Raw genomic sequence first — 17,204 nt, 5'->3', positions numbered from 1 at the left:
AGGCCTAAAATATTGAAAACAGGAGTCCGAATCTGAAATTCGAAATTTCGGTCTGGATCCAGGAACCAGAAATCCGGATCCAAGATCCGAAATTTCGGATCCGGAATCTTGATATCCGGGTCCGGATCTAAGATCCGAAATTTCGAATCCGCATCCAGGAACCGGATATCCGGATCCAAGATCCGAATTTCCGGATCGAAGATCTGGCCATCCCTAGTAACTACAAACTATTTTTTTGTTTTCAGATGAAACAACGTCTTGAGTCTCAAGACATGTTAATCGTCATAACGTACAGATTTGGGGTTCTGAAAATCCCCAGGTCATTCTTGATCGCATTCGCTGTACCTCTAAGGTAAATGTATGGTGTGGGCTAATGCACAATAAAGTTTTAAGTTCATTCTTCTTCATTTCTGTGAGGACAAGGAATGTTTATGTACACAATATATTCCATCACAGGTAGTAAAATAGCAACCATACATAGCTTTACAAAACATCGGTGCGTTCCCTCATTGATCCAACGATGCTTGAATATCGTCAACAGACATTCTTGGGAAGCGGATAGGCCATAGCGGACAAATCTCTTGATTCTCTTATCTTCAGATTTCAATCATATCATCCCACTGGATTTTCTTCCATTGGGAGAGCTTAGGACAATTCTACCAGATCCATGCTAAGGATGTTCCTGCGTATGAGTGGAGGAAGAATATCATCCTGATATCCTGCGGGCAACAAAGATCCACTAATAAAAACAGACTTTAATGGACTATGGTATACTTTTTACAGTATCGTAATGCCTCGTGTCACTTCTTTTGTTGGTTGTGATTGTAATAGTGACTCAACTTTTGGCTCCTCCTGTATTTTTATCCTAAAAAATGTATCGCCGCCTGACGTAACGTAATTTGAGGAACTGAAACATAACACTAATTACACGGAACCAAACTTATTCATTCAATTAAGTTTTCTCAGGCTATCAACCAGGTGAAAATATTAACTTTCGACATTTCGAATGTAAAAATCGCATTCATCTTTAGGGAAAGTTATGAAGAGACCGGAGATATATGGATATGTATAATCCCCGGTCTCTTCGTATCTATCCTTGAAGATGAATGCAATGCCTGAATTCGAAATGTCGGAAGGTAATATTTTCACGTGGCTGATAGCCCGAGGAAACTTATTTGAATCATGTCACCAGGACAGATTCAACTCTTTCTCGATAACACTTAGTCTTCAAAATTTTTCGGTCATTTTCCATTCTTCTTCTTCTTCTTCTATTATTATTATTATTATTATTATTATTATTATTATTATTATTATTATTATTATTATTATAAAATATGCTTTTGTGAAGATACAAAGTTTTCATTGTAAATGTTTCAAGAAATGTAATGACAATACAAGTAAAACAATTTTCTCTTCTATTCGCACGTCTGGAGGAATTACAATTGGCAATACCCTCTGTTACATAGTCAGGTGTAATTTATACTCACTTTGGAGGTAACTGGTCCGGTCTACTGCTCCATTCCCATATCCAGTCTGTGTTTCTGTCAATATTTGTGAATTCGCCCTCCTGAAAGACAAAACAATAGTATTATCATCTGATTTAAGATATGAACCAGGAAACACAAAATAATAATATTTTAAAAATCTGCGATTCTTCTGTTGTCCCAAATTGTTTTAGAACAGCCAAAGAGCTTTCATGTAAAGAAATATGGGGGCAAATAAAGCATCAAATAAAAGCGTTCTTTTTTCTTTCTTCACGTGTTCTTCTTAAGATAGATCACTAATACTTGAATCAACTATTACAGCTGACAAACATTATAGAGTCAATCCATTCTAAATGATCAAGCATGTGCCGCTCTACCATCTCCCAAAAATCTAATTTTTTCATGAATGTTTATATTATATCAATACTTCAAAACCACAATTATTTATTTTTTAAAACATGTAGTGACGCAGCTTCTGCCGCCATTTTGCGTGTCAAACTTGTGCAGAGCTAAAGTTTTGTCCTCTTAACATTTTTACCTAAAACCACTTGAAAGGGGTCAAATCAGGGTCTACAGTAGCAACATTTTTGGACATTGAAGACATGTTTGGAAAGAGGAAGCAATTGACGTAGAGGTCTGAATTTGAATGTGCATGTAGTCTGGGGTCATAAGTTTATACTCAAAAATTTGCGGACCTGTAGCTGCCCCCAAAGGCCTGAAAAAATATAAAGTTTGGGAATTATGCCAATTTGCCATATTTCACTGTCCAATATCTCCAATGGGCCTGGATAAAAAAAAAATCTGAAATTTTGGGAATAGTTACTCCTTTAGTGTATCTTAACACACAACAAAGCGCGTTTTGGGTTTTTGAGGACAAGGGGTGTGTTTTGTTCACAAATTCAACTGGAAATTCATTATTGTGAAGTAAAATAAAGTAGGATGAATGGCTAGTCCAGTCAAGGCTCTCAAGCTTGTTTCTTTCCTCTAATTGTGACTCTCTGTCTTATCACCCACAGCAGCACTGGTCGAGAATGCCGCTATCAGCAGAAGGCGAGAAAAGTCAAAATGCACACTTGGCAAAAATCCGTAAGTATTCATTGTTCTTTGCTAAATTAATGATATTCAAACATGATTATGCTTGTTTAACTGTCAACTCAAGCAGGAGACTGTTGTCTTTTCGTTTGATCTACATTCCCCAGTCAGTGAACACTCACTCACTATAAACACTGACTGGGGAATGTACATTTAACGAAAGGACAATAGTCTCCTGCGTGAGTTGACAGTGAAAACAACAATAAACAGAACAGAATATTATTGAAATAGCAAGCAGCAAGAGAAATCAGTACTTAGCCTGAGAGCCGTTACTGGATTAGCCATTTATCCTACTTTATTTTACTTCACAACAACGAATTTCCAGTTGAATTTGTGAACAAAACACCCCCCACAGGATGACTTCATTCTTAATACTTTGACCCCCTTGTGCTCAAAAACCCAAAACGCGCTTTGTTGTGTGTTAAGGTATGCTAAAGGAGTAACTATTCCCAAAATTTCTTTTTTTTTTTTTTTATCCAGGCTTATTGGAGGTATTGGACAGTGAAATATGGCAAATTGGCATAATTCCCCAACTTTATGATATTTTTTCAGGTCTTTGGGAGCAGCTACAGGTCTTCAATTTTTTAAGTATAAACTTATGACCCCAGACTACATGCACACGAATTCAGACCTCTACGTCAATTGCTTCCTCTTCCCAAACATGCCTTCAATGTCCAAAAACGTTGCTACTGTAGGCCCTGATTTTTCCCCTTTCAAGCGGTTTTAGGTAAAAATCTTAAGAGGACAAAGTTTTAGCTCTGCACAAGTTGGACACGCCCAGCAATTTTCAATTTACTAGGACAAATACATGCTGAGATATTCAAAACAACGTAAACGCCAGAAATCGAGAAAATGCAAAATGACGGCAGAAGCTGCGTCGCTACGAGATGTTTTTAAAAAATAATTAATTGTGGTTTCGAAGTACCCTGATATAGTATAAACATTCACGAAAAAAAAAAAAAAATAAATAAACAAACAGATTTTGTTGAGAAGGTCGAGCGGCAATTTTTCTTTTTTCTCGATCACTTGGCATGGATTGACCCTATAACGATAACCCAAAACGTGCAAGGAAAAAGAAAATAAATCTCGATATGATTAATTTGGAAAGAAATGGATTACATCAGAATACCTAAACAAGGAACATAAATTATGAAACAAAAGTTGAAAGACATAGTGGATTAAAACTGATAGAAAGGTTAAAACACTTAAAGGCCGATGGGGATTCAAATTTCGAAACCGCCCTGTCCGGCAGAAATCAAGGGTTATTTTAAAATATCATATCTTGCTTCTTTTTTGTACTTAGTCAAAGAAATTTTGTGAAATGTATGCAAATATACTGATACATCCAGATAAAATTATTCAAGGGTCCCTTCTTTTTTCCTTGTCAATTTGTTGCTGCCTGTACAGTACCTATTTGCCTCAATTTTGCAAAGTACCCTTTCATTTGCCAAAAAGTTTTGCCCCAAAAAGTATTAAAATATATCAAAATGAAGACTTTCCTGCATCATACAAACGAGTAGGAAATTGACTATTTTTTAAAAAGTCTGAAATTAAGTTTATATATCCTTTTTTTTAATGTTTAAATGCCTGGACGCTCGTGAGCGTCCAGCGGATTCAACGTTAGTAAAGGGATGGACGCTCAGGATCGTCCATCGGTTTTTAAGTGTATAGTAGTCATAGTTACAATGCTTTTTTCGTTTAATTGAATTCTTCATTTTTGTCATATATTTTAATAACATCGATAACAACGATAAAGTCTTCCATAAAAACGCGTAAACGTATATAAAAATATAAAACGTATGAAAAAATGAATCTTCGTTGCCATGTCCACATACTTGTAGACTGGAATGTAAATGAGCGACTGGTAGACAAGTGGTTGATGAAATCAAATAATAAGGCTCCGCAAGGCCCGAATACAACACAAAGAATTTGTTCAACAGAAAGGTTATCTTCGGGGAGAAAGAATTATGACCTTACAGCTCAGAGGTAGTTCAATGATACAGTGGCAACATTTGCATAGCAGTTTTGATTTCCAGTTGTCTTACGGACACTTGGTGGTGTGTGAACATCTTGCACAGTGTTGCAAATTGAGCGACAAGTCGGCGGATTTGGAGAGGCGATTTTTTTAAAATTTTACAAAAGGTACTAACGTCTTCTTCAGCGACTTGTCTTGGCGACAAAACTAAGGAATTCATTTAGTGCTTGTCCTTTACACACACACACACAAAAAAAAGAAAAAAAACTTACTGAGCGAATGTCACGAGATTGATGAACAAAACGAGAGTTCTCTCATGGCTAAGTAGCGTACGCGCCTTTGACGTGGGAGACACGGGTTCGATCTCCAATGGTAGTTCATGTGGTTCGGATTCTACGTTAAGCTGTAGGTCCACATCTCAAAGCCTCGCCGCTGAAAGATTCTCTAAACGCAAAATCAAAATGAACAAATCGAACGCAATCATGTGAGTGCTACCGCACATAATTAGGAAATAACGCGTGTGGTTCATGTCGCCATTTGAATGCATCATGTATGACTACTTCTGGAATTTCCAGATGGCTCGTGGTGACTGACAACACAACCTTAGCAAGATTGGATTTAATTACAATAGCCAATTAGATATTTTTAAGATAAAATTGAGATATTGATTGAAAGTGGAAACTGTGTCAGCTATACTAGAAATACGATATTCACTTAGAATCTCGGGAAAGAGCCGCCATTCATATGAGATACCAGTAGCTATCATTATAACATTTGAGTAAAAGTACCGTATTTATAGCAGGTGTCTACTGCAACAACCTTCCTAAACTGCAACAACTTTCAAAATCCGAAGCATGAAGAAGAGGTTATGGTGAAGATGATTGTGTTTCTATAGATAGGGGAAATGTTTCGCGAACTTTTTTTCTTTTTTCAGATACAATTAAGATTTCTTGTATATAAAGAACTTGAGAGTTTTCCTGTTTACTAAAGTGCAGAATAGAGTCAAAAGTAACATTTTTCAACAAATCAATGGCATGTTTCAAAAATATACCTATGTTCGTGACTGCCCCTGTGGTCGGGGTAATCCTGAACAAACTGTTTACTTGAAACTTTCCTTTGCGAAAGAAGCGAAAGGCATTAAAATATATTAAAAATATACCGTTATTTAGTATTTAAATCTTTAATAAGAATTATAATTACAAACATAACTAATAAATACAGCAAGCTATTGTAATTAATAAAGTTAATGATGCTTATTATCAAGACATTATCTATTTCCCAAATCAATTTCATTAACTTATTATTTACTTTTCAATAAAATAATATTTAAATATTTTTGATAATTGATTTCACAACATAAGGCAATCCCGAACACTCCGGGGTAATGGCAAACATTCTGTCTGGCATTTCCCTATGAGACGCCATTTTATTGTTATAGTTGAAACTAATTGTTGACTACATACAGGCTAGTAAGATTACAAAGAACTAATGCTCAAATATAGGAGAATATATATCCTTATCTGTAACAATATAGGTAGGATAAGAGCCAACTTATCTTGCCCAGATAGTTGAATCAACTTTATAAGTGAACCGACAAAAACAATAAAACTCCTTCCTGGCAATTCACTGAACTGACTCATCAAATTTATGCTACACTTTTCCAGGTCTCTCTGCTAGCATGCAGCAAAATAAACTGTTTTCTAACAGGCTTCCTTGGGCGTAAACTAAGGTGTTCGGCACTACCTCGGTGTTCGCGAATACCCCGGTTTCGCCTAAGCCATTTTACATGGTTTCTGCTTTTATTAATTACGTTTACGTATGTATGTTTGTGTTTCGAAAATAATAATAAATTGATTTTAAAATAGTTTTTAGGCTTAAATTTGACAAATAACTGTTTTAGCGACTTCCAGCGCTGAATTTAGCCACATTTTGCCATTAAGATTTGGCAACAATGGCCTTACAGGCTGCACATACATTCCAAGGGTTGAACATCGTAATTAACCACCTCCAGCTTTGGCTAAAATTATTGTTTGCTTGCCAGTCAAAGAAAAAAAAATTGGCAAATAGGTATTTTAAGCAGTGAGAGTTACATTTTCTGTTTTGCCTTCCACACTTTGCTATGCATAAGTATGTGAAATTTATAGAACGGTTATTTCTGTCCATCTATCTGTTGACAAGTGTCAAAGCTAAAACGGCAAGAGATAGAAAGAAACAAGTTTTGGATTCAGATTTCCAAGATTCCACCTCAGTCCTTATTTCTCTTCTCCAACCGGAAGTGGTAGAAATGTACGATTTCCGGTCACGCACTATTAATAGTCATAGAACAAAAAACGATAAAAGATAGCAAGATTATAATATATATAGTAAGAAAAGACAGATATTAGTGTTGAATCTATAGTTCTTGCGGTCGCCGAGGTGAACAATGACACTTCTGATGCTGTTTAAGTCCATTTTCAGCCCTGACACTTGGGGAATGAGGAGGGGTGACATACATTAAAATGATTCAAAATGAGCAGTATCAGTGTGCATTTAAATTATTTATTTCAACCCAGACCGAAGCGGGTAATATATGTTAGTCTTATATAACTTTCGATTTTAATTCTGACCTCCTTTGAGCAAAAGCGATAATAAGTAGTAAGAAAATGCTTTTTAGTATCGATTCAGCATCTCAAGAACACGTTTCATAATCAATCTTATCCCTGTAAACTATCACTTCCGGTTTTAATACTGAGTACCACAGTTTGAAAGTCTACCGTAGTTTCACAACATGAAATATAGCTTACTTGTTAACCTTTACACACCGGGCAGGGATTTTAACGAAATCGTAGACTCTCACGTTAGGGAAGCTGGTGACACTCCTAATTATCACATGGTAATGATTCATACATCGTTGGAAAGCTTATGGAACACTGATTCCAATGAGGTAACACTTCTGCAATTCCCACTCTATTCGTACAAGAAACAAAATATCCTTAAAAGTATGAAAAAATAGAATTTGGGGGCCTCCCGGCAATTCTTATTGTCACTCTATGCTGACAAAATGAAGCTAATGTGTAGGCAATATACTTGTAACAATAATATTTAAAAAATAGTAGCCACTGTAATTCAATACAAAGCGAGATAAAAAAATCAGAACACAATTCCTATAAGCACGCCCTGTATATCACTTTCGGACTGTTGCAGACCTTCACGTTGTCGGCCCCGGTGACCTCCCTAATTATCACAGTCATGATTTATACATCGCTGGATAGCTTATGGATCACAGATTCCAATGAGGTAACAATTAAGCAATCCCCGCCCTTTTGTAGAAGAAAAAATCCTTTAAAAATATGAAAAAGATATATCTTCCCTGGAGACAAAAACTGGCCAATTTTGCCCCTCCTCTACTCCCCCCCATATATGCAACAAGTACTTTTGCAGGATATTGACGTGCAGTGGACTGCTTCGTTGCTTCACATATCAATTTTTATTACTGTACCTCTTATGGAGGGAATGCCTCCCAAAGAAACACATGCAGAAAACAACTTTACACTACCCTCTCCTCCGTGGTATACCCAATATACATAAAATGCATATCGGCGGCAAGCTTCATTGTTCAGGAACACACTGATACCAAAACAATGTTCTTAGCTTGATTCGGGGCTGAGCTATTAAGTTTAAAGACTTGACGCAACAGTTGCGTCCTTCGGCGTTTGAAGATTAATGATGGAATATTGTTTCAATACTGGTACTATAGACAGCTCAGAATTGCTAATATGTTCCATAATATCTGTTACAAAAATATGAGGCAGAAAGAGAACTATACTAAGTTTTATCGTCTCAGCAGCAGATGGAAAGCAACATTACAATAATTTTAAAAATATATAGTCTTACGCTTAGTGCTTTCGTTTCGCTGTGGTAACTATAACTTACATGAGCTCTAAAAAAGCTTGTTACTCTCTAATTACGAAATCGAATGAAACATATATTTTAATCACTATGCAATAAAATCTTGCGCAGTTGTACGAAAATGTAAGTTAAAGTCAAGCACATTTACCACGATGTTATATATATTCCAATCAAACTAACTAGTAACAGTTTTTTCAGAATGGGTTTGATGCACATAGTGTTAATGCTTGGCAGCGTGATGCTATAATCTGATTACAAAGAACAGAAACAGTTTATTATCACGCCAGTTTTTGTATTCTATCACGTGATGACGTTGTGTTATGTTTCGCTTGGCAATCACACTACAATTTTTCTTTTCTGCAAGTTGAGCAAAACACAGCACAGTGACTGCTAAACATTTTCTGCACATCATAACTGTCTCTTATTTAAGGAAATGAACACACAGATTATTCCGCGTTCACTGCAGTCTTGTATGAAATGCTTATATGAATGCAAATGTTTGATATTTTTCTTTGTGTGACTATTTATTTGTTGGATACCTCACACTCAATCGAGCAGTTCCTGGTTGAATGTTTGGTGGTAAATTTTATGTTCCGAACGAACTTATTGTTTGCAGGCGCGAGAGACCAGCAAGGGCGCAGATCCCGGGAGGAGGGGCCCGGACCCCACCGAAGCTCTGAACTGAAACGCTGTTTATTCTTTAGAATTAAAAGAACATAGGTTTAGTATTTTCTTATTAATAAGAATTTATATACATTTCATGGTGCAGAAAAATATAGAAATAATATAGGGTCAGCGATAGCTTTGTTAAATAGCAATAATGGTAGAATCAAATTTGTAAATAATTTTATTGTCCAAAACTGGGGAGAAAAGTTCTATCTCCGTCAAATAGCAAACAGAGAGACATTAAGGAATATGTCTCAAAGTGGCTGAAACAAATGGTGGGGTTGTTTGATACGCATATGTGGCTATGATGTACTATTGTTTCTCACTCGCTGAAATAACTTAGCAAAGAGATTTGGAAAAACGTTTCAACAGCAGTGATATACAATGATACTATTTTAAATCACACTTCCGTTTAAATATTCATTCAGTCATTGATATTTCAAGGAAAAAAAACTAATAAATAGAAGAGAAGCAAAAAGTAAGTTAACAACTACCTTAAGAATTATTGGAAGTTTTATGGATAGTCATATAAATCTTCCATGATTTACGTTCGGCTTCTGTTCACTCACAATACCAGCGTGTGTCAACACTGCGAAAGGCAAAAGCAAGCGCGGGAGGTGTTTTGTTGTTGCTTTTAAAATAGTTAGCTAAATTTGTGTATTTGTGTCCTAATCAAATGATCAGATACAAATTTATTGTTATTAAATGATGTCTAAGCTGTCGTGTAAAAATTATTATCAAAGACATCGCATAGTCGCATTTACTTTACAAAGGCGAAGCAAGTAGAATATACCTACATAGGAAGCAAAATATTAATTCAATTTTGGAAGTAAAATATTAATTCAATTTTAATATATTTGGTGTTTATACGAAGATTCGTCAGAAAGAAATAATATCGATATACAGTTTAATTTAATCGTCAGGGGCTTGGTTGATCAAAATTAGCTCTCCGTATGTTCTATACAGTAGTGCAACCTCGCAGAAATCAGTTTCTAACGAAATATTGTTAGTTTCACATTCCTTTCCAACATCGAGGCTACCTGAGACATGGGCCTACAGCCGAACCAGAAGCATTCACACTGTGATTAAACCCGTGCTCCTGAATTAAACTGATTTTAGTTTAGCGTCCCGTTCAGCACCGAGGCTACATAAGATGTGGACCTACAGATTCACGTGTGATCCGAAGCACGTGATCTACCACAGGGAATCGATACGCTATTCACATAGCCATGAGCTCCCCAGTGCTTCTATATTAAAGGCGAAAAACGCTAAGCATCCCTATTGACTGATTATGCCACCAAGGAACTCATCCTGACGAAATTACTGCCTTTGATTCAAGCCTGCTATTGCTGGAACTATCTATGGCTTACGTTTGTCGCATCAATCGTAAGGAGCATTAACAGTCTCAAGTAGATAAAGTCATTTTATGAAATACGATTTTCGAAGACCGTAGCATTGCTCTGATTACATATATTACTAAAACTAAGGTACATTACTGAAGAGAAGAAGATTATAAGTTCGAGAAAACTCGTTCGGGACAAGGGGATTACGACTTTCATGTAATGCGATAAAAATCGAATTTACAGTTTTTGCGCATGGGAGAACAACTGAAATAACTTTAAAAAAAAAAAAATACAAAAGATTAAACTATGAAACATTCAACTTATCTTGATAAGTCACTTTTTATCGTAAATCATCGGACTTCAAAAAATTCGTTATGTTAGGAAATCAGATACACTTCTAATGATGAAGAGTATACGGTGTGTTCAAAAAAGAAGAGCCACGAAAAGAGATTTTATTTTATTTTATTTTTAGGATATTGCACACAGGAAACTGCAGAGCGCACAGCTGGAAAAAGTGACGAGAAGTAGCAGATGCAGAAATGAAAGCATGGCCAGCAGCACTGATGATGATCGCGTCCGTAACTAGTGGTACTGCAGAGAGACTAAGTGAGATGTATTCAGTAGTGCGACACCGATCTGGTAAACGGGATTTACGTATTTGGAGGCCCGGGACTGAAAGGTTGCGTGGCTCCTATTGACTAAAAATAATACGATTCAGTGGGAGAATATCAGTAAAACAGAAAGTGGTCGATAAAATATAACCAAAAACACGTTTCACTAATCATAAATAATGTTTCTCCCAAATTTCGCCATGTTTAGAGATGTGCACGAGACAGGAGTTTAGGCTATCTTGGCTCAAAAATGGTCGTGAAAGTGATGCCCGCCTCGAAAACTGTTTATCTTAATGGACTTTCTCTGACCGGAATTCATTATGTTGTTCAGGTGATTTCCGAACTGTCCTCACGACGCCAGGCAACCGTCCCACTGTCAAAGCTGCTCCACAAATCACTCATCTAAGTACTGACTAGACTCAATATTGATTGATTTCGGTGATTTTATGTGAACCGGTAAACCAGAGGGGCTAGGTTTGATGTTAAAACAGAATTAAATTATGAAAAATTATTATTTTATTAGATGGTTTGTAAAGTGTTATTCTGAAGAAAAAGGAAGAAATATATATAATTTCACATTCATTTGTCAGTGCACTTACGAGCAGAACGGTCTAAGGACTGAGAGGGAGCAGAGGTCTAACTTGGACAACTTATGTTAGATCGACAATGCTACCTATCGACAATTAGATCTCCTCGTATCCTTCGGTGCAGGAGACCTGGGTTCGGTTTTCAGTGTGAGCTCACGTGGTTCGAATCTCGCGTTAAGCTGTGACTTCAGGACTCATATAGCCTCGGCTTAAACGTTAAACTCCAAACCAAGCAACCAACTATGCATAATTAAACTGGTACTGTTGGCAATGCCGTTTCCCGACACTGTCCTCCGCTGAAACGGTCACAACACAAAACTAAACCAAGCTATAAGATTGGATTAGTTTGATATCGCATTATATCTAGTGATGAGCGTAAGAGTCTTGGTCTTGCAGTTTGTGCTAGAGACTTGCACGCAAGACCAAGACCAAGATCAAGGGGTGCAGGACCAAGACGAAGACCAAAGGGTGCAAGACCAAGACTATACCCGCAAGACCAAGACTCTTGCACAAGTACAGGTACTACTTGATTTTTTATATATAGAATATAAAAAGGAAGGGAAAAGAGTCATTACATCTTTCACTTGAATTTCTTGGCTTCAGTAAAAATGCCACTGGAGTGAATATGTTCCTAGTAGTTTATGCAATCCATGAGTCTATCTGCCCCTGCAGCATAGCTACAGTATGTCGTTTTTCTGAATCGGTTGTTCGCGAGATGACCGACAGCATAATTCTATGAATTGTTATAAAGTATAAGAACTTCAGTGTCTGATTTACTTTGGTCATCATTTTATTCATTTACGACGGCCCATGATTAGATTTTGGAAAATCATACGAAGAATAGTTATTGTCCATAAGAAGTGGATAAGCGAAAAGTAAACTGAAACAACTTATGGCCGCAGTGGTTCAGTGGTAGAGCGTTCACCTCTGGTGCATGGGGTCCCTAGTTCGACCCCAGCTTGCGCCATGTGAGCTTTTTTGGTGGAACAACATCGTGTGCGTGGTTCTTCTCGGTGTTTTCCCGTTTCCTCCTACTTCCTTCATTCCACCATTTCATTCATTTCTCATCATCACAGCCTACCTTAGCCTTGGTGCATAAACATGAGACGTTAAACTAGACACTTCATTTCACTTCAAAACATATTAGTGGTGTTCTTCTTCCAAAACTAAAGAGAAATGCAGTATTGAACATCAGTAATTCCGTATACCATAGGTGCCGACTATATGAGTATGGCCTTGGCTCCGTGGCTCAACATCCGTTGGAAATTTTTAATGTGTGCTCATAAAATTACTATCGAAATAACATTTTCATGACATTGACAAAAATTAGTGCATATGACCGCAAGTTTGATTTCATGGGCGAATGCTTATATGTTGAATAATTGATTATCAATATAACTTTTAGCCTTCTTGGGCATACGGCACATCAAAGATTGAGCAATATAACATTGTACAACAATAAATAATCCATATGCACAAGTGAGAGTGATTTTGTACAGTATTTCAAATAAATTAAGAGTTTGATGACGTTATTTTATATTTCCACTTGGGGCATTCAGAAATGATTGGCACCACAAATAATTTGTTTTCACAGGAACCATTTATTGAGCAAACGATTCCAGTTTATTTTAGAAGTACTCCCCCGAGAATGTCTATGCATCTTTGCCACCGTTCTGGAAGCTTCCCTATTTGTGTAGCAAACCATTCTTTGGGGGTATCTTTCTGTCATTGGCGGACAAATGCGTGGAGTTCATCATTCGTGTTTAACTTTTTACCTCTCATGCCCTCTTTCATTGTGTTGAATAAAGCATAATCGCTAGGAGCCAGATCCGGCGAATATGAAGGATGCGGCAGTACACTATACCCTAGTTCATGCACTGTGGCAATTGTCTAGCGACTGACACGTGGCCGTGTATTGTAGTGTTGGAGAAGAACGCCACGACCCCATTTTCCTTGTCGTCGTTGTTTACGCATGAACTGCAGTATCTCTCACTGTCGATGGACGTATTGGGAGGGAGCCATTCCACCAGCAGTATGCCTTCCTGATCCTAGAAAATGGTCGTCATTTGTTTCCGCACGAATAGTTCTATCCGTGTCTTCTTAGGACGAGGGCTTCCTGTATGCCTCCATTCCATGGACTGGCGTTTCTTTTCTGGAGTCTCGCAGAGGAACCAAATTTCGTCGACGGTAACCAGACGCTCAAAGAACTCGGTCTGATTTTCACTGTACTGTTGCATCAACTGCTGGCAAATCTCCACACGCTTTTGTTTCTGTGTAACGGTGAGGTCATGAGGCACCCATTGTGCACACAACTTGGGCAGCTTCAAATTCTCATGAATGATAGTGTAGAGCAGCGTTTCCCAACCGGTGTGCCGCGGCACACTGGTGTGCCGCGAGGAAATCGAAAGAAAATTATTAATTCTATAGCAATAAATTGCAAGACATAGGGAAAAATTGTATATTTGTTATTTCACATTACTATGAACCTCTACTATGAATCTACAATTTTAAGTTTCATACTGTGTTATTTTTCTGTATATTTTTAATGTGGACAAACGTATTTGTTATTATTGTTATGACCATTATTGCTTCTTTATTGTTGCAGACTATTTCCTAACTTAAAATTTTAAAGAAATCATTCAATCCTCTCGGCAAATCAAACGTGCATACAAATTACCTACTGAATTTTAAAAGTACAAGAGATTTGTTTGTTCGTTCGTTCTTGAGTGATCTTCCTTCTTAATAAAAAATCGGATACAGCTTTCGAAACAGAAATTGTATTTAAAAAAAAAAAATCTAAATCCTATATTTCATTGCAATTGTTTTGAAGTTTTAAATTGAAATGAAAAATAAGCATAATAATTTCCAAGGGGAAAAACAGTGATCGAGCTTTCTTCTCTGTGAGAAAATCAATAATCACAGAAAAATACCATGGTACTTTATATCTACAAATAATAATAATAATATCTTTGAGTGTGCCGCAAGAATTCAAGCTATCCCCGTAGTGTGCCGCAAGTTGAAAAAGGTTGGGAAACGCTGGTGTAGAGGGAACCCCGTGATAGACTTGTTTCTTTCTCTAGTTCATCAAACGTGATTCTCCTGTGCTCCATTATGAAACCATTCACTCGCGCGGCATTGCTTGGTCTGCGTGCAGTTGCAGGACGCCCAGTGCTTTTTTTTTTTTTTTTCTCAGCACTGTCTTTGCCTTCTTTGAATTCGGATACTCAACGAAACACAGATCTGCGACTTGGTGCTGTGTCCCCACATACGGCTAATACTTTGTTGTAGATGTCTGAAGTATTCACTCCTTCCCTCCAGGGAAACCACACTGTCCACCGTTGTCCATGCTGTCTTTTCGCTGTGCACCAGCATCCTGACAAGTTGGAACAACTGCTGCTACAATGTGCTACCCACGGAAAGAAACAAAACCATTTAGTGGGGTTTGATAGTACTATAGTTTATCTTAATGCATACATCAACAAACATTTCAAACTGCTACTTGGCACCAGTTATAGGATGTGTCAATCATTATTGAATGAACTAAATAATATAGGTCAAAAGTATTTATATAAATTGAGTTCACACAAAAGACAGACAGTTGAGTAGTTTTCAGGTTTCACTCAAATATTATTCAAAAATATTAAGAGGTTTGATTATAATCATTATTATTTTAATTTTCTCTCTCTCTCTCTTTTTTTTTTGGCCAATATAGCTAAACATATCATCATCATCATCATCATCGTTATTCTACCATTATTGACAGGTCACTTGCTGCAACTGACAAGCTTCGATGCACGGTGGGCCTTAGTCTCCGTCTTGATGTAGCAATTTTCTGTTTTAATACCTCCCTTCAACTACAGTCTCCTTCGCCTTCTCCCTGTATTTCCTTCCTTCATACCCTCTAGCACGTCGCTTATAATACAGTTCCTCTTCAGCCAATATCCTAACCAGTTCCTCTTCCTCCTCCTAATTACATCTAAAATTCTTCTTTTCTCTCCTATTGTTACTATTTCTAACACCTTATCATTAGTTTTCCGTTCAACCCAGCTAATTCTCTCCTTCTTTGTCCATACCCACGCTTTAAAAGCCTTCAATTTTTTAAATCCTTTTTGTGTGCGCCTCATAGAGTACATACTAGAATCAGTAAAACAAAATCTCAATATTTAATTGGAAGTTCGTTCAATACAAAGATTAGCTAATCGTGATTGAAAAGAAAAAAAATCTGACGCCTTTAGGGTGTAGAAATAATTTTGCAATTCATGATATTTCAGTAATTTATGCCGTCTTAGTTTTCTCATGCGTCTCAGGGGTAGCCTCCCCAGTTTGAGAACCAGTGGAGTATTGGATCTGTTTTTTAAAAAAAAATATGAAAAGATTACGGAACGTTGTGATTTAACTTATAAGCAGTGAAATATGGGCATCCATTAAAAAAAAAAAAAATCAAGGTCATCGCCTATGTTGTACAGTATCACCATACTTACACGAGGGTAAACTATATTATATTTAGAAATATACATTGTATTTCCGTTACTATTGGCGTGTTGTATAATTTATTATCCCTTATATCCAGAGTAAAATTTACCTTGAAAAGCATAAGATTTCTTAAAAGCAAGACCAAGAAAAAGACGGGATATGTAAGATCAAGATCAAGACCAAGACCAAGACCACCCGGGTCTTGGTCTTGCATTTGTTCATCACTAATTATATCATCCACAGTCAGTAAACTGACAGTTTCTGCTTTCACTCTTAAACAGCATCAAATTACGGTAATCGCAAATTTGGTCCAAATTATGGTTACATCAGACATCCTTTTTATCCAGACAGTCCTCTTTTTCAGATTCTAAAAGTGATCCAGGTAAGTTTTTAGGAAGAATGGGATTTTTTGGAGAGGGAGATACAAACAACTGTTTCAAGATTTATTACGAGTAATATTATATATAGACACCTATAAAATGTTGTGTATGTATATGTATATGTGTCTATGTATTTGCAAATAATTGTTAATGTTAATATTATCACAATGTTCAATTTTCAAGGAAATATGCACAGCTATAGGCGGAAAGAAACGTAATATTTCCGTTAGTTAGTCGCTCCTGAAAAATAAGAATTCACAGAAAGAGATATTGTGAAAGATTAACATTGGATTGTCGTGGATGCAACTAAAATATACTAGAAGAACTATTATACTTCTCTTTGCTAGCTATATACATGTACACTTTACGTATGTAGGCTGACATTCATACTGGAATTTACGATGCTTGTAACTATTAGTCTGGAGATAACGTTTGTGTGTTCGATAATTCCTGTAAGTGTCTGTTTTTTTACGTGCACGTTGTTGATCTTTAAGCTTGCTGTACGCAGAAAATTCTGATCTTTTGAATCAGTGGAAACAAAGATTTGAATATAATGCCAAAGACATTCCTAACGAATATAATACCAAAGACATTCTTAATGCAAGATCGTTATGAAACCCAAATTTTGATAGTGTTTTACAGTTAGTTTGGAAACTGTAAAAGAAAACACACAGAAAAAGGCATATTTTATAGCACTGTAAAAAG

The 17,204-nt window shown here is 36.7% G+C and overlaps 1 protein-coding gene across 1 annotated transcript in view; it reads right to left on the bottom strand.

Moving 5' to 3' along the window:
* The window catches only part of BNIP3 (BCL2 interacting protein 3), a 119,964-nt gene that overhangs the window by 13,663 nt on the left and 89,097 nt on the right, over window positions 1-17,204 (bottom strand). Inside the window, exon 4 of the mRNA XM_081765019.1 lies at window positions 1,488-1,567. Coding sequence (XP_081621145.1) covers window positions 1,488-1,567 — 80 coding nt within the window. The remainder of the gene's footprint in view (window positions 1-1,487; window positions 1,568-17,204) is intronic.

The sequence above is a fragment of the Thermobia domestica genome, chromosome 1, assembly GCF_964235325.1.
Source record: "Thermobia domestica chromosome 1, izTheDome1.hap1.1, whole genome shotgun sequence".
In the NCBI taxonomy this organism is placed as follows: domain Eukaryota; kingdom Metazoa; phylum Arthropoda; class Insecta; order Zygentoma; family Lepismatidae; genus Thermobia; species Thermobia domestica.
Note: the sequence above shows the minus strand (reverse complement) of the source record. Positions and strands in the feature narration are given on the sequence as shown.